The 24,444-nt window shown below is 38.9% G+C and overlaps 1 protein-coding gene across 1 annotated transcript in view; it reads left to right on the top strand.

The window, feature by feature from the left end:
• RSY3 (Adenine nucleotide alpha hydrolases-like superfamily protein) overlaps positions 1–20,664 on the top strand; it is a 77,535-nt gene extending 56,871 nt beyond the window's left edge. Inside the window, exons 8-11 of the mRNA XM_077363580.1 lie at positions 6,724–6,813; positions 6,980–7,060; positions 17,462–18,289; positions 19,757–20,664. Of these exons, the coding sequence (XP_077219695.1) occupies positions 6,724–6,813; positions 6,980–7,060; positions 17,462–18,289; positions 19,757–19,849 (1,092 nt within the window). The 3' untranslated portion in view covers positions 19,850–20,664. The remainder of the gene's footprint in view (positions 1–6,723; positions 6,814–6,979; positions 7,061–17,461; positions 18,290–19,756) is intronic.
• The last annotated feature ends 3,780 nt before the right edge of the window (positions 20,665–24,444 follow it).

Genomic DNA, 24,444 nt, shown 5'->3' with positions numbered 1-24,444 from the left:
AAAAACTATTGGAAGGAAAAACTAGATGTATGTCCATTATTAGTATATGCACCACGTTGGGAGGGAAAATTGTTTATCATGGATTGCAAGAAACAGTACATAAAACATGACTTTTAATCTCAACACCTTTTTTCTGAGATAGTCTCCACAAGCCCAACACTTTTTTTTTTGTGACAATGTAACTGCACTCTATATGACTTTTAATCTCATTTTTTATGCTAGAACCGAACATATCTTGGTCAATTACCACTTTGTTTGTGAAAACACAGCCCTCAGATTACTAATTTGTAGGCCCCATTATACTTTGGACTGGCATTACACAAACCGTACAGCCTTTAGTTAAAGGCTGATGTTAATGAAACATCTCAACTTTTGAAGAAAATAATTTAGGGATAAAAGAAAATGTTGATAAACAAAAGATAAAACTAATTCAGGCCCTGGCAACATGAGTCGTACGCAACAACATGGGTCTATTCTTTGTTTCGGTTTTCATAGGTTGGTTGCTTATTTTGTGTTCTTATTCATTATTAGAGAATATGACATCCAAATGTTGGTCACTTTGTCTCTTTATTTACTTACCAAATGTTGGACCCACTTATTTTGGTCACATTTGTGGCGTAGGTTGTGGGCCCCATTTTGCATGTTAGGACTATCACAGTTTATGTTTACATGATGTCATGATGTCTAATAGGTTTCTGTTGAGTTTCTGTGCAACTGAAGACATATTTCTGTATTTTCTTTTAGTTTCTGTCAGTTTTCTGTCAGGTTTCTTTTTCTTTCCTTTCCTTTCCCGACAACTGAACGGTGCCTTAAGCACTGTTTTGTTCTGTCTTTCTGCTTTTAATCAGACAACCCCAGCCAGCCACTTCCTTCTATAGACAGCATTCTGGAATAATTGCCCTCCAGCCATGCTGATATTATGGTGTGACTCCTCTAGTATTGTCTTTTCCAGCTTCCTGATACAGTAGTGAAATCTCTATTGGAATCTAGACTGTTTCCTTTCTCCGTCATTTGCTGGAAGCAGCTGCATTCTTTTCTACACCCAATGTTCATATAACCACAATACTCACGCTTCCAATCCCCTATCCACCACGACTTCCTGCCTGCTCTAGCAGTTTTGTTCAAGTTCTTCCTTAAACCCCGCATCCATCCTCCAACCCAAACCATCATTCGAGCAAACCTATGGATAGTTATTTTTTGCAGCAATGAGCATTTCAATGTTTCATGATTCTTAAGTATTACTTTACTTTCTTTTTCATGCAAATAATTAATATTACACAGCTCGTTGCATGATACTATTTTCATCAGCGTGTTATTTCCTGCCTTTGCTTCTATTCTTGCATTTTCTCCTCAATCAATATTCTTACTAACATTTCTTCTAACACCAAATATAAAGGAAAATTAAAAACGGAAGGAGTCATACAAATTGCTTGTAACATACATGTAACTCTATCCATGATATTGTTAACAGCAAGGTTACCAGTTCGGGAAACGGAAACGGGAAATGGTACGTGAAACGGAAACGTGAAACGCATGAAAAAAATCAAGGGGGTAACGAAAAACGGGAAACGATAGAGAAACGCATGTAAAACGCATTGGGAAACGTCTTGGGAAACGTTTGGGAAACCTAAAGGAAATGCTAGTGAAACCTAAAGGAAACGCTAGTGAAACACATAAATGTGATAGTAGCACACATTAATAGGAAAATGCTTGTACTAGAATCTTGAATATAATATATATAATTCTAAGTTCTAAGTCTAACATAAGCAAATACAATTCAAAGTTCAAAGTGATAAATCATAAATATGCATTTCAATTTCATATCATATCAATTATAAAACAAAATTATAGAAGTATAAAAGTAAAACATAAGCAAATTAAAGTATTAAACTATTAAAGTACCTTTTTCTTGAAGCAATAAGTGGCACTTCATACCCTTGTTTTGTACTCCAGTGGCATCCCGAGAAAATTCACATCATGGGTACCTGAATTTACGCCTTTCTTGAAGCAAAAAAAAGAGAGAGAACATGTAAGCTTTTGCTATGATAAGTGATACCCAAAAAATATAGTTCTATATCAAAAGTAGAAATAGAAGTGGAGAATATAATTCTATATCAAAATTAAGTACCCAAAAAATGCAATTCAGCATGAAATAGTTAATCACAAGTCACAAGTGACAACACAATTAATTAAGTACATGCCCAAAAAGTTTAGAAGTAGCCAAAACCCAAAATATCAGAAATCTCTATGTAGATTTTCTTTTCCCCTTAGGATCTGAAGGGCCGACTCTAGGTGAACCCCTTCTGCCTCCTCCCCTTGTTCCCCGCCCCCCACCACGAACAAATTGATTAATGCCTTGCTGTCTAGTGAATCGTGGAGGCATAGACGAAGGCGCATTAGTGGGTGATGAAGATGTAGTCGCCGTGTCAAGCATGGTGAGCGAAGGCAATGATGGTTGTGGAGGTCGTATTGCAACTGGTTGTGGCCTCAATGGTGGAGCATCCGACGTAACATGATCGACAGGGTCATCAAGATTTTCCCACCTCATTTCCTCTAGCCTAACCGCAGAGTCATCAATCAATGGGATCTCAGGATTTATATCCCACTTGCGGTGTGGTCCTTCTTTGTGACTTCCACTAAGCCTATTAAAGATTAAAAAAATGAAAATATGTAAAAAAATGTACCAAAGTAACAAGCAGCAATTAAAATATGAATTAACAAGAGAAGAAATTACCTCGAAAGCAATCTTAAGTTCGAATGGATATAAACCAATGTAACTGCACGAGCTGCATTCAGTCGATTCCTTTTAACGTTATGGATGTAGCTATATGTGCTCCATGCTCTCTCAGCCGATGACGAGCTAACACTCTGAGAAAGAACTCTGATCGCTAAATTTCTTAACTCAGGAGTATCGCCTCCGTGGAACCTCCACCACTCAAGTACACTCATAGATTGACTTCTTGCTTCTCTTGTTGCAAGGTGTGAACCAAACCTCCCTCTCCTTGTAACAAATTTAACAAATTGCTCTCTAAGGAGAATCCTCATTTCCGCATCCTCCCCCACTATTCTTTCCATTGCTTTCATGGCAGCATCAATAAATTCATTATCTTGATCTGACAAAGATTACATAAAAATTATATTAAAAAGTTAAATTGATATGCTATCACTTTATACGTAACCAAAACACAAAAAATAATTTATAAAGACAATCAAAATTTCAAAATTAAGCATTATACCTGGAGTCACCCGTCGAAATCCACCTGGTGCAGGTAGCTTCAGATAATCAAGATCATAATACTTAGGTGTGAGGGCATATGCTAGGGAATGAAGCTTTACATTCATCATCTTTCCCCATCTTTCGCAAACAAAGTGATGAACTTTTCCATAAATCCCTTCAAAATTATCATTTCCTTGTAAATTGTCCCGAATTTCTCCTAGCATGTTGTCCATGCCCTCATACACCTCTCTAATAAGAGGGCCCTCTTGATCTGTAAATTTGATCATCTTATAAATTGGTTTGTCATTGAAATAATGAGTCGAACCGAATCCCAAAATTCATTTGACATCACATCTTTCTTCACTTTTGCAGGAAAATTTCGAGATTCTTCATCATTAAGCGCCTTTGTCCATGATCTCCATGCGTCTGACACCACTGTCTGCAATAACGCCTCCCTAACAACAAGAAGTCGCTTCAACGTAATGTAATGAGATGCAAACCTTGTTTTTGCAACCTTTAATAGCTCTAGCTTTGAGTGGCTTCTAAATATAGCTAAAGCTTGAGAGTGGTTCGTTACATACTTCACTATATCTTTCCCTATAACATGTCTCTTTCATCCATATGAATTCACGAGCCAAATCCTTAAAAATTAAATTCAAAGTGTGCACCACACATGGAGACCAAAAAATATGCTTATAGGCATTTTCAATTGCATGTCCTGCAGCCTTGCAATTTGCCGCATTGGCTGTAGTTATCTGAACGACATTCGAAGGTCCAATGCTCTCACTAGCTGTCAGTAAGAATTCAGATATAATTTTCCTTCCACTACAGAAAAATCATGTGCATATAGGAACATAGACCCAAAACAATTTGATGCAAGTACATTGATAAGCGGTTTATTTTTCACAGAAGTCCATCCATAAGAAACAACTGCAACTCCATGAGCTTCCCACTTATGTGAAAACACCTGTAAACTTTTTCTCACCCTCTCCTTTTCATTATCAAGCAAGGTTGTCCTTGCTTTCTCATATGACGGCGGTTTGTACCCGGTACTTTACTAATTGCAAAAACCATCTCTTCCCAATACGGCGACCTCAACACATTGAATGGAATTCCATTCGCCGTCAAGAACCTCACCACCTTATAATCTACCTCTTCCCGCCCTTGTATTTTTAAGGCTTTTGGAAGAGGGCCTGCAACACCCATTGATGTAGAGGATTTATCTGTCATAAGAGTGGGCCTGTCAAGGCGTGACCTCTTCAACTTAGGTGCTCCTGATGCATTCTCAAACCTCTCTACTTGTCTTTTCATCTTGGCCTGTAGTTCTCTATTTTTCTTAGCAACATCGCAGTAAGCGATTCCGGCTTTTTGGCCTTTTGGAGCACCCATTAGATGAGCATGCACACGGGTATAGGATCCCTGGTATATAATATGACAATGCCAACATTTCCAGGCAATCGATCCCCCATGGCCCCTCCCACATTTTCTGCCTTTAACAACATGTCTCCATAAAGGGCCTTTTGCCCCGGGCAGAAGATTTCCATCTTCATCATAAAGATCATCATCAACCATCCCATCTTCATCATCATAATATTCATGATCATCATCTTCCCATATATATTCACCAGTATCACCATCATCGTCATCTTAATTCTGATGTGATTCAGTGGGCAAGGTTTCTTGATTATCTCCATCTCCATACCTAAAGTCGGCGTCGACGCCTTCGAATTCATTGTCGAAAGACATCCTATTAAATTAAAAACAAGTGAACAACCATAAAGAGAATTAAAAATATAATCACAAATAAAAGAAAATATAAAAGCATACTCAGTAGCAACCTAAAATTGCTACTAAAAGATATAAATTGCTACTAAAATATGAAATTTTCTAACAGCAGAAAAATGAAAGACTCCGACAACTAACAATTAAGATACTAATTGCTACTAAAAGAGAAGAAAAAATGAATTTCATAAGCAAATCAGCAAGTCAGCAACAAATTGCTACTAAAAGAGAACAAAGTGGCTATATTTGGGTCACACTGTCACAGACTCACAATTGTGCACAAATAATGCATTTAAGCCCTGTTCATTTGAAATTGTGACTTTTAAACTCTCATTTTCAAAGTCTCAAACCGATTATTGGACAAATTAGAAATTACATTAATTTTTTAGTCCAACAATCGGTTTGGGGACTACAATCAGTCGCCACAATCTCAAACGAACAGCAGTGATATCCCCCCCTTAACAGAAATCGTTAACTTCTTTGAACTTTGAACGGTTGTAGGGGGGAAATATCCAGGAAGAAGAAGAAGAAAAAGAAGAAGAAGAAGAAGAAAGAAAGAGAGAGAGGCGCACAAGAAGAAGAAAAAGAAAGAAGCAGAGAGAGAGAGAGAGAGAGAGAGAGAGAGAGAGAGAGAGAGAGGAGATACTTGGAGAGTGGAGACCGGCGGCGTCCGAGAGAGGGAGAGGCGTCCGGTTTGGTCGAGAGGAGAGAGAGGCGCACAAGAAGTTAGGGTTTCTGCTTTGTAGCGTAGAGAGACTCGAGAGACAGGGAGGAATCGGTTAGGGTTTGATATAAATTTCAAACCAATTTTTACTTTAAGCAGCCCCCATATAGTGTATTTATGACTCCCCTTGTTCACTAAATGGGTCTATCATAGTAAACAATAGGGGTAGTAAACTTTTATAAACAAAATAGGTTTTATTTTTCAGGAAACGCGTTTCCACGGAAAAAATTAGTTTCACAATTCTTGGAAACGAGCGAGTTTACTCTATCCAGAAAACGTGTTTCTCATTGATTAGAAATGCGTTTCCCGTATTTGGGAAACGCGTTTCCCAAGAGTTTCACAAACGTTTCAAAGGCGTTTCCCGGGAGTTTCCATAACGTTTCACGAGCGTTTCACATGTTTTAAAAATACGTATCGTATCCGTTTCCGAAACGCGTTTCACACTTCCCCCAGGCGTTTCCGGTAACCATGGTTAATAGTACTGAAAGTTTTCCCTTATGCCTGTTGGGAAAAGAAAAACAGAGAAGGTCAAACTAAATCCTTGGCAGAATCTGCTAGTATGATGGGACTTTCCATATTTATCCTTAATTTCTAGATTTTGGTTATGTTTGTAGTGCAGTAGATTAAAATGATGAAAAAGAGCTCCTTCATAAATTCCCTGGAGTTTTGTATCCACTTTTATGTCTACCTCCTATGAGCTATACTTCATTCTTCTGAATTTCATAATGCATGTGTTTGCGGACATGGATTTAAATTTTGGTTTCGGCCTTGGAAGAAATTTCAGCCGAAATGCCGAAATTTTGGCCGAAATCCGGTAAACCGAAAAAAAGTATTGTCTTATTATTTTCGAAATTTCGGTTTCGATTTCGGCCGAAATTTAAAACCATGTTTGCAGATTAATCTTCTTGTTTCTTTACCTTTTGAGAAGTAGAACGAAATTTCAGATGCAATAACCAATTATATCCCAGCCATTTACTACTTTCATTTCTATTGATTGCAGCATGGATATGCCATTATTGATCTAGAAAAGCTGGACCCATCAAATGTTAATGACCTATGCCTTTTGAAGTTTGTTACATTGGTCTTGCAGGTTTGTTTATTTGTAGTTCTCTTAAGATATTGCTTGTTTTTCATGTGTCTTATACATCGAGTCAGTTCTTTCTGGAAATAAAAGTGATTTTTTAGAAAGTTCGATTCATCCATATGTCAAAGTTCAGTATTTTTTTACTGCTAATGTTCTAATATATGTGCTACAGTTCATCTCGCAAAGGCATAGGCCAGTTCGAGGGAGCGTTTCAAAGTTGTTGTTGGACTACATCCGTAACTTTCCATGCAAGGTTCATTCAACTTAGCCGTAATGGTATTTCATTTTTCATTCTTAATGACTATCCAAATTGACTGGTTGAGTTATTTCATCTAGTAGAAGGAAAATTTAATTTCTTTGACATTTTTCTTCTGTGCATTTTATTCTGGAGTTTGAACTTTAGATTGACAGCGTTGTTGTTAGAGACCCTTGCATGGGGGATGTGGATGAGTTGTACTTGTTCCTGATAAAAAAGCAGTTGGTATTACTAGATGCCATCTCTATTATTTCAAGGGAGTGGAAGTTACCTGTATTAGTGAGCAGCATGAGTTGGAGCCTATGTCTAATGTTGGGTTCAGTCTTGCAAGTGTAGCATACGGAATACTTTAAATTCTATGAGGACTCTCTCTCTCTCTCTCTCTCTCTCTCTCTCTCCTCTGAAAGATTCTAGGATGATCTTCGGGGGGATTTCTCTAGGTGTTTGGCGTCCTTTGTTACACATGAGAATGAGTGGGTTCATGGATTTTTTAAGTGAATGAAAGGGAAACACTCCAGTAAAGAAAAACAAATCTATCGAAGTCTGGGTTTTTACACCAAACAAGTATGCACTAGCTATGATTCCACTTCAAAAAACCAAGCGTGCAAATTTTTTTACCTTGCCTTCCAAGGTTAGTGTTTTACAAGGCTTGGACCTTTGATTCAATTTGGTCCGTGATCCTTGGCAGCTGATGAAAGAGTATCCACGTCAATCTACTACTCTCTAATACTTGTTTGGATATACTTCAGATAATTCCATCGCTGGTGTTTGATCACTATATTTTCAACTGAGCTCCCATCAAAGTTGTGGTTGAGTATCTCAATTGCGGGTTCTGTCCATCTTGCTACTATCCATTTGCAGCTCAAGTCACCGTAGTACCTAAAAATTCCTTTCTACATGATTTCCATTGGAATACCAAGCATTTTATTCTCTCGTGCAGCTTCCTCCTCACTATCATTCCTCAACTTCCATGTTTCCAACAAAACTGCTTAAGTGGTGATTTGTACAAGATGTTCCGCCAACCATAAAACCTGTCCGACTAGTTTCCATATAAATCTGATAATCATGCTGGGATTACCCACCTACCCGAAATATCTTAATGAAAACATATCAGATCCCTCGAGCTGTCACAAAATGAATCAAGAGGTGGATGACTCTCTAATCTGCCTTCCTGCACCTGATACTCATATTTTCTTATCTAATAATTGTGTGTTGAGTGGGATTGCCTGCACTCTTTCCTAGGGAGGATGGGATTTGGCATGAGATGGCGAGCGTGGATGGTGAGATGTGTCTCGTCGGTGCGGTTCTCCTTGTGAACGGATCTGCAAAAGGCTTCTTCAATTCAACTCATGGGTTGAGACAAGGTGATCCTGTTCCTCGTTTTTGTTTGTGATCATAGCCGAGACTCTTAGTAAGATATTGGAAAAAGTAAATCATGTGGTCTGATTGATGTATTTAGCATTGGGTCATAGGGTGTGGAAGTATCTCACCTCTAGTTCTCCGAAGACACTTTGGTTTTCAGTAAGGCAAGTGAGAATAAAGCTGATGCAGATAATAGGCCAATAAGTGGCATATTTGCCCATTAGGATTTATTTCCATGTTATTTAGTTTCTAGGATTTATATTTCCATGTTTTTGTTTTAAGATTTTATTTTCCATGGAATTTTATTTCAATTGCATATGTAAAGGCCTCATTGTATTAAGAATTAATAACTTTGATGATTTTTGAATTGAATTGATATTTCTCCCCTCTACAGATTTCTTCTTCTCCTCTCTTCCCCGGTTCTTCTCTTCGTCTCCCTAAATTATTCTATTCTTTTCTCATCTATTCTCTTCTTCTTCTCTTTCTATCCCCTTTCTTCTATTTCTCTTCCCTTTCATACACCAAATTTGGTATCAGAGCGAAAGATCCAAGCACCGTTGAACGATCCAAGTCCCCGATTGAGCCACGAATCGCCCTTGAATTCAGGTTCATTCATCATCTTCAAGACCCTAACATCCGTCCTAACAGCCCACAAACCCTGCCTATCCTCCTCTCCTATTCTTCTTCTACGTCTCTTCTTTTATTCTTCCTTCTTCTCTTCTCCCCTAATTTCTTCTTCTTCTTCCCCTATTCTTCGTCTATTCTTCTCCTTCTCCTCTTCTTCTCTTTTTCTCCCCTTGTATATTTTTCTCCCGGTACTACATCAAATTTACTTAAAGTCATGGTTAGGTGCTACGAAGTGGGTACTAGGCAGAGGTCTAATTTTCGAAAATCAAATCTGATGGGATTTCATCTAGAGGATGGGGACAAAGAGAGGTTGGCTTAGCTGTTAGGGTGCTCAGTTGAATCTTTCCCGACTACCTACTTGGGAAGAGGGGAGACCAAAGAAGAGGGCCTCGGACCCCATTGTAGAGAGGGTAGAGAGGAGACTATTCAGCTGGAAGTGGAACTTGGTGTCGATTGGAGGAAGAATTACTTTGATCAAGGCTCTGTTGGCAAACATCCCTATATACTATCTCTTGCTCTTTCAATGTCCGATAGGGCTAATCAAATGCATCGAACAAATTCAGATGAATTTCTTGTGGTGTGGGCCTGATGATATGAAAATATTCCACCTTGTCAGCTGGAAAGAGGCGTGCAGGCCTATTAAAGATGGTGGGCTGGGAATTAGAAATTGAAGGAACATTGAGAATGCTCTGCTAGGTAAATGGCTGTGGTGGTTTTGGTAAGTAAGGAAGCCCCTTTGGACCAGAGTTATTGAAAGTATGGAGCTTGTCATGGGGGTTGGTGCTCTAATAACCTAACAATTTGGATGGATATTTTAAAACACAAAAGTTTGCCGGCATTTTCAGTTTAGAGTGTACCAAGGTGGCAGAGTGAGGTTTTGGGAAGATACGTGATGCTCGGAGGAAGCGCTTAAGGAAATGTTCCCCGATCTTTTTGGAGTGATTTTAAACAAGGAAGCATGGGCTCAAGAGTGCTTCCTGAAGGAGGAGAGCCGAATGTTGTGGAAATTAAACTTCAGCGGAACTTCCTTGATAGGGAAATGGACATACTTGCCAATTCTCCCTAGACGGCTCTCCCCCGGACATAGCATGGTTGAAAGAGGTTTTTGCAGTTTTTTTAAGAGATCCGGGATCGATTGGATGGTTTTCAAGTCGGCTTCCACCATGTTAGGGGATCAACTAACGACGAAGTGCATCAGATGGCGCGCTCTTGTGTTTCTAGGGCAAGATTAGTTTTTTTTTTTTTTTTTTTTTTTTTGAATTTTTAATTTTCTTTTGCTGTCTCAAAATAGAAAAACAATTGACATAGGATTTTGTAAGGTAGGACTGAAGCTAAGTCTCCTGTGGGGTTCAACTCTAATCGTTTCTGTAATTTTCTTTTGATGAATACATCATTATCTTTCTCAAAATAGAAAACCAATTGACATATGTTTTTCTAAGGAATGACTGAACTTAAGTCCCCCGTGGGATTCAACTCACATATTTTTTTGCTTTTAAAACAGTATCTCTAGTGATGGCTATATTTATGGTTTAACTAAAACTGGGTTGGTTGCTTCTCTTATTTGGCTTTGACTTTTAGAGGAGATTAATCATGTTAATATCTTTAATATATTTCCTGTCTTTGAAAAGGAGACAAGTAGAGTTCACTTAATGCTCTTTAGGGTGAATAAGGTGTCTTTAGCTTCATGCATGTGTGCCTCACATAACATCATATGCATATGCACTACTTCATCATGTAGATAAAAAATGATGTTGTTAAATGTATTGTCTCCCTAGTAAGGGCATTTGTGACATTTCCACACACACACACACACACACATATATATATATATATATATATATATATATATATATATATATATATTATGCGTGTTGGGGAGAGATTGCTTAATGCATTCTCTCTCCCAAGAGACGTAACTCTCTTCCTCCATATTTTCTCTCTCTCTCTCTCTCTCTCTCTCTCTCTCTCTCTTAATCTCTCATACTTCTTCTTTCTATTAACCATCATGTAGATCTAACATGGTATCAGAGCTTCAAGGTTGAAGATCGGACCACCCATCCTTGAAGAAGCCCAAAACCTAGAACTTCTAAAACACTAACCCTGAAGACGCGACGCGACGCGACGAGACGAACACAATCCCAAATCTCTAACCCTGAAGACGCGACGAACACAATCCCTTCTCTTTCAACTCTAACCGTAAACACAACCCTAAAATCTATTCCTAACCCACTTGCACCCCCTATTCATACCTAAAACCTAACCCTAATCCACTCACGTCCCCTTGCCTCCACGCTAAACTCTAACTCTACCTTGTGTGAGAGATCCACATCAACAATAAAGATTCGGTATTCTCCTTCGTGCCTTCTTTTTTTTTCAACCTTTATTGGGTTTTTGATTTCAGCCCTAACCGTTTGGAATTTTCAACCCAAAATTTACCAAAATCTTCCATACCCAATACTCTTCATTTTCGCCCAACCATTTCCCAAATATTTTTTTTTTGTCCTATTCACAAATCAACAGTTTCGGCCTCCCTTCTCCAAGCCCTAAATCCTTTTTTTCCCTTGTGTTGTCCCTTCGTTTGTGATTCCAATACTTAGACCTCTTTTATCAATGATCTAAACCATATTTTGTCTCTTATTACGAAACTTGTGGTTCGTGGTATTCTTGGTTCAGGCTGTTATCTATGATCTAAATCAACACCCTAGTATTATTGTTGGTGATTTGATGAGGTTGGATGGTACATCTATTGCATGTGTTGGCGCAGATCTAGTGATTTATTTGTGGATGGTTGGTTGTGTGTGTTATAGCCTCGTGTTGGTTGTTTCTTCTTGGGAGTGCTATGGTGGTTATTGTTAGTGATTGTCTTCTTGTGGTTGTTGCTACAGTTACTGTGACATTGCAGTAGGCTGTTGAGTGCTTTGTGGAGGTTCTTTGTTATTTTTCGGTGGTGACTGGGATATTCCTGTTGGTTGTTTGGTTTGTCGGCTTTGGTTATGGAATTTGTGGAGACCTCCGCTCAGCAACTTACTACTCTCAAGGTTGATGAAGGCCGTTTTTCATTGTATACTGCTCAGTCTAGCTATTCTCGTGGGCGCCGCCATTGCACTCATTGTAGGTTGGATGGCCATACTGTTGATTATTGCTATGATTTGCATCCTGAGTTTCATCTATACAGGCCTGCAAATGCCGCTGCTGCTGCTTCTGATGGTATTTCTTCTCCTATGGCTCCATCTACATCTGAGTCTCTTGTTATCCCTCGAGCAAAATATGACGAGCTTATCCGTCTTCGGGATAAGGGAAAAGAGCCAGTTGCCACGTTTGCCCATAAAGGTAGTCCCTCCTATTTTCTCTTTGGTACTTCTTCTGGGACATGCTCATTGACTCAGGAGCATCCCACCATATGACTGATAATCCTACAATTCTTTCTTCTCTCCAACCTCTCCCTTCTATGGGACCTCGTACTGTTACATTGGCAGATGGGACTACATCCCCTGTTTCTAGGATGGGTGTTGTCTCCATCTCGACAGGACTTCAATTGTCTTCCGTTCTTTACGTTGCGTCCTTTCCTGTTAACTTGTTATCTGTTCGCCAGTTAACGAAATCACTGAATTGTACTGTTTCCTTTTTTTCTTCTTATTGTGTTTTTCAGGACATGAAGACTGGGACGAGGATTGGGGAGGGCTGTGAGATTGATGGTCTTTACTACCTTGACCAGGTCGGTGCTGGTGTGGCTCTTCGTTCCTCGGTGGATACTTATCAATGGTATTGTCGTTTGGGATATCCACCTGCGGATACGCTTCGGAAGTCTTCTTTTGTTTCGGAATCTGTTCCATCCTTTCATTGCGAGTCGTGTGAGTTAGGGAAACACCATCGTGTGTCCTTTCCTTCTCGTCTTAGTAGTAGAGTGTCTCGTCCATTTGAACTTATTCATTCTGATGTTTGGGGTCCAGCTAGAATTACGTCATTAAATGGACATAAATATTTCATTATCTTTGTTGATGATTATTCGAGAGCCACGTGATTATTTTTACTTAAAGATAGATCTCAAGTGTTTAATGCATTTCGTCACTTTTATTTTGAAGTAGTTAACCAGTTTAAATGTTCCATTAAACTGGATGTGCATGCTTTGTTCATAACCTACCCTCTCGGTGATCCATTTCCCTTGGTGCCACGTGTCTTTGGATGTGCATGCTTTGTTCATAACCTATCTCCCGGACTTGACAAGTTGGAACCAAGGGCAGAAAAGTGTCTCTTCTTAGGTTACTCTCGTACCCAAAAAGGCTATAAATGTTATAGTCCTCGTCTTAGAAAGACTTATGTCTCTGTGGATGTCACGTTCATTGAGGACCAGCCTTATTTGTCTTCCACAGGCTCTCCATTACCTGCTGACATCTCAAGCCTGCCTGTTCCTATTCTGATGGATCCTCTTCTGCCAATCCCTGTGGCTGTTCCTGATCTTCCAACGGGTCCTCCTGGGGCTTCTAAGGGTTCTGACCTTCAAACTTATACTCGGGAACTTCGCCAGGTCGTTCATTCTACGATTGAAGAAGCGCCATCTTCACCCACTGATCGTGCTCCGCAGTCGGATTGTCAGCCTTTAGGTACTTGTTCTCCTATTCATGATTCACCAATTGCATCTCGTACTGTTGCTCATCGTATATCTAATTTTTTTTCTTATGCCCATCTCTCACATTCCTTTCAGTCATTTGTTTCTAGCATGTCTTGGATTAGTTTGCCTAAGTCTGTTACAGATGCCTTGAATCATCCGGGTTGGAGGGCTGCTATGGATGCTGAGATGGCTGCCCTTCACTTAAATAAAACGTGGCGGCTGGTTCCCCTTCCTTCTGGTGCACAGACTATTAGGTGTCGTTGGGTATTTCCCATTAAGTATCTTCCAGATGGGTCTATTGAGCGTCTCAAAGCCAGCCTTGTTGCTAAAGGGTACACTCAAACGTTCAGAGTCGATTATTAGGAGACGTTTTCGCCAGTTGCTAAGATTCCATCTGTTTGTGTATTGATATCTCTGGCAGTAAATCGTGGTTGGCCTCTATATCAGCTTGATGTAAAAAATGCCTTTCTTCACGGCAATCTGTCTGAAGAAGTTTATATGGAGCAACCTCCTGGGTATGTTGCTCAGGGGGAGATGTTCTCATCAGTATGTCGTCTTTTGAAGGCGATTTATGGACTCAAGCAATCGCCCAGGGCGTGGTTTGGACGATTTAGTGCTGCGCTTTTGCATTTTGGGTTGAACCAGTGTGCTGTTGATCATTCTGTGTTCAACCACAAATCTAGTTGTGGATATATTCTCCTAATAGTGTATGTTGATAATATTGTAAATTACAGGAGATGACAAGTCCAGCATACACAATCTGAAGTCCTTTCTCCAAGGTGAATTTTCTACTAAAGATATGGGTTAGCTCAGGTACTTTCTTGGTATTGAGGTTGCTCGCTCTCGTCATGGTCTCTCATTGTCACAAAGGAAATATGTGTTGGACATTTTAGGAGAGACAGGCTCAATGGGGGTGAAACCTGCAGCTATCCCTATGGATCCAAATGTTAAACTTCTTCTTGATCAAGGAGAGTTGCCAAATGATCCTAGTCGATATAGAAGATTGGTTGGAAAACTAATCTATTTGACTGTGACCCGTCCAGACATCATTTGCTATTGGTATGGTTAGTCGCTTTATGAGTGCTCCACGTACCTCCCACTGGGCCGTTGTCATCCAAATCATCAAATATTTAAAGGGTACACCAGGCAAAGGTCTATGCTTCAGAAAATATGGACATGAGAAGGTAGAAGGATTCAATGATACAGATTGGGCAGGATCTCCTGCTGATAGGAGATCAACGACAGGATATTGTACAGTTGTCAGAGGTAATCTGGTGTCGTGGAGAAGTAAAATGCAAGATGTTGTGTCCAAGTCAAGTGCAGAAGCCGAGCATAGAGCTATGTCATATACGAGTGGGGAGCTAATATGGCTTCGCTCATTCTTATCAGAGATTGGCTTCGCATCGACATCTCCAGAGTAATTGTATTGTGACAATAGAGCGGCAATTCATATTACAACGAATCCAGTGTTTCATGAACGAACCAAGCATATTGAAGTTGATTGTCACTTCATTCATCATCGAATTCAGAGTGGTGAAATCTGCACGGTGTTTACCCGATCTGCAGATCAACTTGTAGATATGTTTACCAAACCAATGGGATGTGCCAAATTGAAAGACTTCTGTAACAAGCTTGGAATGTATGATATATACATTCCAGCTTGAGGGGGAGTGTTAAATGTACTGTCTCCCTAGTAAGGGCATTTGTGACATTTCCACATATATATACATATTATGCGTGTTGGGGAGAGATTGCTTAATGCATTCTCTCTCCCAACAGACGTAACTCTCTTCCTCCATATTTTCTCTCCCTCTCTCTATCTCTCTTAATCTCTCATACTTCTTCTTCCTTCTATTAACCATCATGTAGATCTAACAGATGCAAAATGCAAGATGCTCTTGCCCAGGGCACATAAGATTTAGGCGTATTACAAATCAGATTTATATGAAGTAGAAGAAGCAAAGGAGAAAGAATATAGGGGGAAAAAAATTTTGTTGGGGTTAGCGCCACCCCACAAAAATAATCATATTATATATATTTGTAACTAACTAATTACGAGTATGCCATTAATAAGTTCACTAATGGTGGCCTCATCTTATATAAATAAATATTAACAACACTTTACCCACTTAAAGTGATTGGTCCTACAAGTACGCACGCTCAAGCTTAAGCGTAGATGTTGTGCACATCAAACTTGGAGAAAGAATATTGGGAGGGAATGAAATTTCTTTGGGTAGGCAACCACCCCATGAAAATCATCTTATTATTAGTAGACACTAACTAATTGCACGTATGTCATTAGTAAGTTCACTAATAGTGGGCCCCATCCTATATAAGTAAACATAAACAGCACTTTCACACAAGTGATTGGTCCTAACATGGTGTGACACTTCCTCAAGTTGGAGTGTAAATGTCATGCATGCACACCTAGGTTGGAACTTGGAACAAATAAAACCTAATCTTCTGAATCTTACGACTTTGGTCAATTCTTCTAAACATGACATGATCGCAACCAGACCAACTTAGAGATAGAGTGTGCCATAGCTCTGGTATCATGTTAAATATCAGATGTATAAATAGGAGAAAGTTGAAGAGGTGAAATAATATTGGGAGAAAAAGAAAATTCATTGGGATTGGGGCTACCCCACGTATCCATGTGTGTGTGTGTGTTAGCGACGGGCCCCATCCTATATATATGCATAAACAACGCTTACACTCAAGTGGTTGGCCCTATCATGTTTTCATGTACTTTGTAACAAGATGCAATTCTCATGGTTGGAGTAAGCAATTAAGAAAAGCCTATTTATACAGACGGAAGAGCTTTTGTTACAGGGAAAACAATTAATTTAACAATATGTTATCATGGTTAGGCATCGGGGAGCAGATGCATGTTATTTTCGACAAAAGAGTACATGTGGACTTAAGTCCTCCACTCCTATTGGCGGGAGCAATGGGGTCCCTTTATGATGATATAGGACCACCCTATGAAAGATACCACAGAAAACTGAAGTGGTTCTATATTTTCAATTGGAATTTTACATGGATATATGCTTCCTCACAGTTCAGTCTACCATAGCTTTGGGGCTTAAAGATATGCCATTGGTGTTGTGTTTGCGGCCTTATGCCTCAGTTGTGTGGCAGGGTTAAGAATTAGATGCTTACGTCGCTTAGTTATGCTAGCATAGGCCAAATACTTATATTCTAATTTGATATTGGTAACTGTAGTTAAAGAATCATAAAGAAAGCACATGGCATGGTTTAATAATAATAATTTTTTATGATAGAATCTTGGTTGATTACAATCAATCCCAAATTGTGCTATATAGAGCACTTAAGGGCTAAACATAGAATGAAATCTTGATAATTATTAAAGGAATCTATCCTAATCAAATCTACTTTCCTAATCTCCCAAGGTTAACTCTTCTAATCTACTTGCCTAATCCACCGCCACAACGATCCGATGGTGAGATCTCAACCTAATCCAACGGTGAGATCTCACACATTCTAACATCTTGGCCCCTGTTTTAGAGTTCAAATAAATTGATATTTTTTGCTAGTTTTATATGTTTTTTGTTTGCACCACTCTGATGCTTGCATATTTAACCAACTGCAATCCGCCTCTTCTCTTTCTAGAATGATGTGGACGTCCAAACGAATATAGGCTTTGACTCATTTTATCAAAATTTATTGCCATAGTATGATTAGAATTTATCTTCGATAATTTATATATGTCTAAATATACATGATGGATGATGTGACAGTTCCAATTTTTCACATTCTAATTTTCAACCACGCTGCAGACTTCCCTTACTGCAGCTGGATGTTACCTCTGTTCAGCACCACAGTCCAAAGGCACAAAACTCCTGGTTTGCTCTTCTCTTGATTCTCCTCAGCCATCAAGGATGGACTTATCTTTCAATTACACTTCTGAAGACCAAAAGTATTGTCTACCGAGTGAGATAGAGCAAATTATCATGGAAGCACAATTATATTCAGATCGCCTGGTCCCAGATGCTTCAGATGTGCCTTTCTTGCATGTAACATCATCTGAATCTGTTCTACACGAAGCAAAGAAACTCAATCTTCTTAGTGAGCCAACCCTTCAAAGCATTATTTTATTGCAACGAGAGGAATCACAGCAATTCAATGCCAAAACAGAATTTACGTCCCAGCATGGGTTGAGATATGAGACAAAATCTGTCAGTACTTCGCTCAGTGAACCACTTCAATATGGACGGTCATGTCATTTTATGAATAGATTCTTAGTCAGGTGGAAAGTGTTTGAAAAGATAATGGAGGATATATTTTGTAGAGACGGTAGTTGGGATAGTCGTTGTAACTCTTGTGTAGTTTGTCATGACACGACAGCTTTCATCCGTCACATGGTTGATGCTGATTGGCTTTATCTTGCTAAGCTCTCAAATGGTCAGACCCTAGAGGAATGCGGAGAGAAGACGAGTTCATCAATGGAAAAGATGGAGCAGAAAGAAGCAAACAGGATTCATTGTTCCGAATATGTACAGTTCTCCGCGCAGAGAGCTCTTCAGGCCTTGAAGCTTATCCCAGTATCAGCAAGAAGAGGCCTACCTGTTCTGGTCGATCATCAGGATCTGCTACTGAGCATACCTGTAGGTTCCACCTTTTTTCTGGATTCTAATGTGTTGAGTTACAATTACAAAAAGCTACAACAACAACCAGAAAAAAAAAAGAAAAAAAGAAGAACTGAAACCCCTCCCACCTAAATGATTGCCAATTTCATGGATGGGCAACTCCAGACCCTTAGTAGCCGTGTTATCTTTTCTGACTGTCGTTGGCTTCACTGTAGGCATTGACAATCTGAAAGTCCCTTTAGATCATAATTAAATCGGAAATCTCCGTGAATGGCTAGCAATTCTCTATGGGGTCTTGTTAGTCCAACACATTCAGGCTGTCGCCTCAGCTCGATAAGCATGCTAACTAAGCATTTCCGACCCATCCTTGGCGCTTCTGTTTCCGCCAACGGCCAACATAGAATTTTGTTTCAGCAATTTGGCTCGCACATGAGACTGTCTCACTTGAGCCATGACAACCACCCTCATAATCCTTCAGACCCAAGTTAACCCTGCTGTATACCTTCAAAGTCGATCTCAATCACTTGTTCTAGTGAGAGGATTCCTAGTTATGAAACAACCAGTTACTCCAAAAACGTAATCTGTTGGAGATGCCGTTATCTAATCTCTTATACTTTAACACTCCCCCTCATGTGTGGCCCCTCTTTTGGGTTTGGCCATTGCATGTGGATTTTTGCTATCCGGGAGGTATGAACTCAAGACCTTTGCTCTGATACCATGTGAAACAACCAGTTACTTCAAAAGCTTAAGTTGTTGGAGATGACGTTATTTAATCTTTTATACTTTAACACAAGTGGCTCCTATGGGTGGCAATGAGTCCCATGCTATTTCATCCAACCCATCAACCAATTTCTAGAATCATAGATGAAAACCTTGTGAATGCTTAAAACTGTCCGGTATAATTACTTTGAGTATCATATGGTGCAAGATACCATGCTCATGGACCGAGATTGGCTTTTCTTGTCCTCCTTTTCCATCATCTGCATTTCCCATCTAATCTTTGCCTTCACCAAACCTCTCTGAATGTCATACTTCTAGACATCGGTGAGGAAATTTAAAAACTCTTGAAACTTGTCTGTATGTTCATCTCATTTATCATGAGTGTTTTCAGCATGAGAATTTGTCTTTGTACTCCACCAGCCCCACATGTGGTGATTGGATTTGTGCATCTGGTCAGCCATCGCAGGTCTGGCCCATTGCCCCTGGTTCCACCCTTATGGTCGGTCCTAGCCCCTGATCGAGAGTGATCTCTACAAGCCATTGATTCTTCACACATGGCCGTTTTCATTAATCTGGGATTCTGGATGATAGTTTTGCTAGTCAATCTCTTTTATCATATGATTCTTTACATAGACATGCTATATTTGTTCTTATAACATAAACAATAGTCAGTGTCAAAAAAAGTTATGGTTTTCGCACATATATCTATCATTCAGTTCAGATTCGTGCTTTGAGGGCTTACAAGTTCCTTAATTTTTCTTTCAGAGCATTTGCTTCAATCGTTGCCCGTACTTATCAGTTCATTCTATATTCAAGCCAAAAGTACCCCTTGGAGGAGGTTATAGTTCATATATCTGATATCTCGAGGAGAGCTCATCAGAATGTCGCAAGCACCTGTAGCTCTGAAAGTTCTCTTATCCTTTTATGCATTTCTATATTAAATTGAACTGTAGAAAGAAATGAAATGGCCTGAAGCAATGTTTCTCAGTTGCCAGTTTCACCGCGATTGGGTTATGGAACTTTTAATGGATGCTGGAGTTGGAGTGAGATATCATAAGATGGTGATGATATAAGTCTGAGTTTGTATTCTACTATGTGATTTTGTGGCGGAACAACTGTCATGATGCATAGTGGTTGGAATGAGGAATCTTGAAGACAACATACCGGAGGCATTTTGTTCATTTTTCAGGATGCAAGATGTGTAACACTGGTGTTCTCATTCATTAAATTCAGCGGATGACCTCTTTAGACACCTCTTTTCAGCTGCTCTATATTCTAGTCTAAGCATCCTGGGTCGATCTTGGAATTAGGAATCATGTCTAGGGCTCGACATGGTTTCTCATGGAAGAATATTGTGGTTGGTGTTCATTTCTGCCGAGATCGGAGATTGAGATTTAACAATGTTGGTCGTCACACCAGTCGCAAGTTAATCGTGAAACAACTGAGATGTTTCAGTTACAAAGGGGTCCATTTTTCCGCATCAATATTTGGGCAATCTCCATCCCTACTGCAAGTATTATCACCATTTTCTTCTATCAATGAAGGTTTGAATACAAAAACATCTAAAAGGTTTGTGATTAACAGTGGAGTCCAGTGATTTTATTTATTTATTTAATGGGGAGTCCAGTGAATTTTTTTCTTACAAACTTGAAAGATGCTGCTCAATTTTCGTTTGGCTTTGTGTTGAACATTGACATCAATTTGAAGACCCTGACTAAGGCTGTTTGGTTTGGCCTCATGCTTAACCAAATACAGCTTAGTCCCTATTTGTTTTGGTTTTTTAAGTACCGATTGAGTCCAAAACTGATAATGGGACTCAAATGTACGTTTAATTGAGTCCAATAATCAATTGACACAGTCGTTCTCAAAATCCAAAACAAACAAGGGCCTTGGTATATGTTAAGCTAGTATTCTTTTTACTGGAGAAGTGTTCTCTGATATATAAATAAAATTGAGAACTTATTAAATAAAATAAAACTGACAATGAACCTGTGCACTTCTGTTTTGTTATTGCTATTTGTCTTTTATTTTATGCTTTTTTTCATTCGACTTGTACAATTACCAAGAAGCAATCAGCAATTAATTAGGGGTATATAGATAATAGATCCAGGGAAAAGAAAATTATGGAAAATGATAGTTTCCATGAGAAATTAAATTCCATGTTCTGGTAGGTAGGTTATCAGGTTCCCTTGAAAAACATGGAAAAAATTTCAATTTTGGAAAAAATATTTCATTACAAATTAGTTTGCCAGACACTAAAACATTCATTTTCAATGGAAAAAAGATTCCCTGCATCCAAAATTATAGAAAATACATTTTCCATGGAAAATTAAAACCGATCTTTCCATCTCCTTTGTTTCTTATTGCTCCCCAAACTGCAATTTGACTGCAATTTAGAAAATCATAGAAAATACATTTTCCGATGGAAAATAAAACTCTAGGCTCTAATAGGGTTGCTTGTTTGTTTATTCTTCACTTGACGAGTACGTAAAACAAATCTTTCCACCTCCTTTGTGTTCTTATCAGGTTCCCTGTAAAAACATTGGAAGTTTTTCAATTTTGGAAAAAAATTCATTACAAATAAGTTTGCCAGACACTGGAAAATTCATTTTCAATGGAAAAAATTTTGAAAAAAAAATTCCCTTCATCCAAAATTATAGAAAATGCATTTTTCCATGGAAAATAAAATTCCATGCTCTAATAGGGTTGCTTGTTTGTTTATTCTTCACTCGAAGGGTATCCAGTCTTATGTATTTTTTTAAAGATAACAAAGGAAAGCCCTCTTGAACTTCAGTGACTCAAGCCTCTCTGTTCTTACGATTTTATTTATAGGTTCACTTGAATCCACAGGAGCAAAGAAATGTAATTAATGATATAAATATAAATAAATGGGTCTTGTTGAATGTCCAAAAGGCCCTTGCCTTCACCTTAAATGCCCTATTTTGATTGTAGGAATTCCCTTGAAAAATTTGGAAAGGAAAAATAATTCTAAAATATCCTTTTTTTTAACCCAAAAAAAGGGAAGTGATATTTGCTCCCCTTTTGGTTACTAGGGACAGCTAGCTGCAGACCTGGCTGTCCCATGTAAAGATAAGGGGCGGATTTATCATTTCCCAAAGAAAATATCTACATTTATTCACTTTTTATTTTAGGGAAAATGACAAAAAAAAGAGAGGCTTTCTACTGATTATGACGTGGCAAGGAGGGTGTTTTCTAAATTACAAATTCGAAGTGATGTTGACAGGTTTGGATGGGTTTGGGACAAAAATGCCCTCATTGTAAAAAAAACATTGAGTTTTACTCTCTCTTTTTACATTTTACTTTACAGAGTTTTTACTCTCTCTCTCTCCGGCAAATCTCACCGACAAATCTCACAGGTTGGTAACCCATCTCTCTCATTGTCTCCCTCTCCCTCTCTATGTCGTTTTGTCATTTAAGGTTTTGAAAAATCAGTGGTTTAGTCGTTTTCTCAGTTAGGGTTTTGAAAAATCAGTGGTTTAGTCGTTTTCTCAGTTAGGGTTTTGAAAAATCAGTGGTTTAAACCATTTTCAGTGATTTAATTGATAAATGAGGGGTTTTAACTAACTATTGATGGTTTTAATCCCCTAATTGTTAGAAAGCAGTGGTTTAAAAACCTAATTTGTGAGAAATCGGTGGTTTAAACCCCTAATTTCTGAGAAATTATTTGTTTAAACACCTAATTTGTGAGAAATCAGTCGTTTAATTGATAAATAAGGTGTTTTAACTAACTATTGATGGTTTAAAAACATAATTTGGGAGAAATTAGTGGTTTAATTGATAAATTACGTGTTTATTCTCCATAGTGATTTGCTCAACACCCTAATAGGCTTGTAATAAAATGAATGGACATGTCATTGCTCTATAGGGGCTGAATTTGTTAGAAATCAGTTGTTTAAACCCCTACTTTTCCATGTTAAAAGTGATTTAATTAATAAATTAGGGGTTTATTTTTCCTAGTGATTTGCTCAGCACCCTACTAGGCTTTTAAAAAATAGAATGGACATTTCACTGGTATATTGGGTTTGAGTTTGCAAGCAATCAGGTGTTTAAACCCCTAATTTTTCATGTTAACAATGGTTTAATAGATAAATTAGGAGGTTCATTCTCCTTAGAGATTTGCTCAATACCCTAATAGGCTTCTAAGAAATTAAATGGACATGTGTTAATTTGTTTCCTCACATTGTGTTTGAGCAGGTCCACATCTGATTATTTGGATTAGAATCCATCTTTTGCATATAGTAATCATCTCATGAAATCATGGTAATGCCTGCTGTTATTCTTTTAAGCGTTGTATTTCTGCTAATATGCTATATATCTGATAATGCTTTATTTTGCAGTCGTCTTATTTTACGTCGAGATGCTGCCCCTCCAAGTTTTAGGACTTCTTCCAGTCCCTGCAGTTGTGGGACGTACATACTGATACCCTAAGTAAAAGCCCATTTGGGGGCTTGCTTAACCTACAAGGTGTAAAATTACACAAGGCAATTTTGATCACCCTCGTGCGATCCTGGATACCCATGTCCAGGGCATTTAGAGTAGGTGGCATCGTAGTCCCCTTCGAGGTTAGGGATGTAGCATTAGCATTAGGTCTAAGCCTTATAGGGAATAGAATACGGATAGACTGGCATTCGAAAGAGGAGGTCGAAGGTTGGAGGTTTGCCGGTCCAACTGCAAGATTCAGTGAGATTGCGAAGGTTATCAGGGCAGAGTCCATGTCGGACGAGATTTTATCGATCCAGGCGACAGTGAGACATGTGTTGCTACTCCTGTGCTGGTCTGTGCTTTTTGCACAGACCGACCCCACGGATCACAAGACGAAATCCTGCATTTTCCCCTACTTAGGAGCAGAGACCGTGGAAGAATTGCTTGAGCATACCCCGTCTATGACTTCCTGATAGAGTCATTGGATTCATATTCGAAGAAAAGGATGGGATATATCACCGGATGTGCTATTGTGCTACAGGTAAAGAGTACATATAGTATATACCATATAAGCCACATGTAAGTTAATTTTTTGTTCTCTAATCATTATACGTCTTCATTCCAAGTGTGGCTATTCGAGCATACTACCCTGTGGGAACCTTCAGTTCTAGATGCGCGTCCACGCCTATTGAAGTGGACCGCGAGGATCGATACATGGATGAAGGAGTAGATAACCCTTATTAGCTTGGTCTGTGATAAGAAGACGCAGGTGAGACCTAAAGCTTCTGTACTCCCCTAGTCCTCACTTATTCTAACCCAAATGAACTATTCGATTTTAGGTTGTGAGGTGCCTACTACCTCTTCCTCAAGAAGAGAGCCTCTTATCCGTCATAGCAGATGATGTAGACAATCTCAACGATCCTCTCTTCCTCGAGAAGAGGGCCAGCGGCAGTCCATCGTAGAAGATGATGTCGACGATGTCGACAATGTTTTGATCGCAGAATGTTCTA

This window comes from Tasmannia lanceolata, unplaced genomic scaffold, assembly GCF_043159265.1.
Source record: "Tasmannia lanceolata isolate RefF3 unplaced genomic scaffold, GAP_Taslan_0.1 ptg000003l, whole genome shotgun sequence".
NCBI classification, from domain to species: Eukaryota; Viridiplantae; Streptophyta; class Magnoliopsida; order Canellales; family Winteraceae; genus Tasmannia; species Tasmannia lanceolata.
This window is presented reverse-complemented; position numbering and strand designations above follow the sequence as displayed.